Genomic DNA, 546 nt, shown 5'->3' with positions numbered 1-546 from the left:
AATTCGAAACATATTTAGGATTCTTATCTTTTACTTACAGCAATATGCGACTGGATGACGGCTATCTTCAATGCTACCAAAGCTACAGTCGGCAGAAGGCGGGGTGTTTGGTCGGACATCACGCTTATTTCTATTATAGATCTTCATTGCCACGATTAGAAGTTGGTCAGTGGGCGTGTTTCGTTATTATGTAGAAGAACTGAAGCCCCATATTGTGTTTGATCGTCCCCATATCACTCATTTCACCATTGAATCCTCCTTGGGGGCACTCAAAGGTCCCCAAACGCTGTATCACTATTGACATTTTTTTTTGTTTTTTTTTTATCGAAACATAATTTGACAGAGTAATGAGAAGTTCGACAGCAACCCAAACGGCGTCTACTCTTGGCTCCCAACAACTTGCGCGACGGCGAATGCGTCCGAGTGAGTGATGGACACACTGAGCTTAACGGCAGGATACGGGAAGCATTTAATGATGAACATAAACGTGGCGTAGCAGGAATTAGCAAAATCCGCGAGATTGCTGGATCCAACTTCCCACTAGTA

The 546-nt window shown here is 43.6% G+C and overlaps 1 protein-coding gene across 1 annotated transcript; it reads right to left on the bottom strand.

Annotated features, from left to right (window-relative positions):
* Positions 1 to 378: 378 nt before the first annotated feature.
* On the bottom strand, positions 379 to 483 carry PPTG_24942 (hypothetical protein; the record flags this gene model as incomplete). The annotated part of the gene is made up of 1 exon (XM_008918983.1): positions 379 to 483. One exon carries the CDS (start codon positions 481 to 483, stop codon positions 379 to 381), a length of 105 nt encoding a protein of 34 aa, XP_008917231.1.
* Positions 484 to 546: the final 63 nt, after the last annotated feature.

Source organism: Phytophthora parasitica, assembly GCF_000247585.1.
Source record: "Phytophthora parasitica INRA-310 unplaced genomic scaffold supercont2.412, whole genome shotgun sequence".
In the NCBI taxonomy this organism is placed as follows: Eukaryota; Oomycota; class Peronosporomycetes; order Peronosporales; family Peronosporaceae; genus Phytophthora; species Phytophthora nicotianae.
The sequence above is the reverse complement of the archived record's forward strand: the minus strand, read 5'-3'. Positions and strand labels throughout refer to the sequence as shown.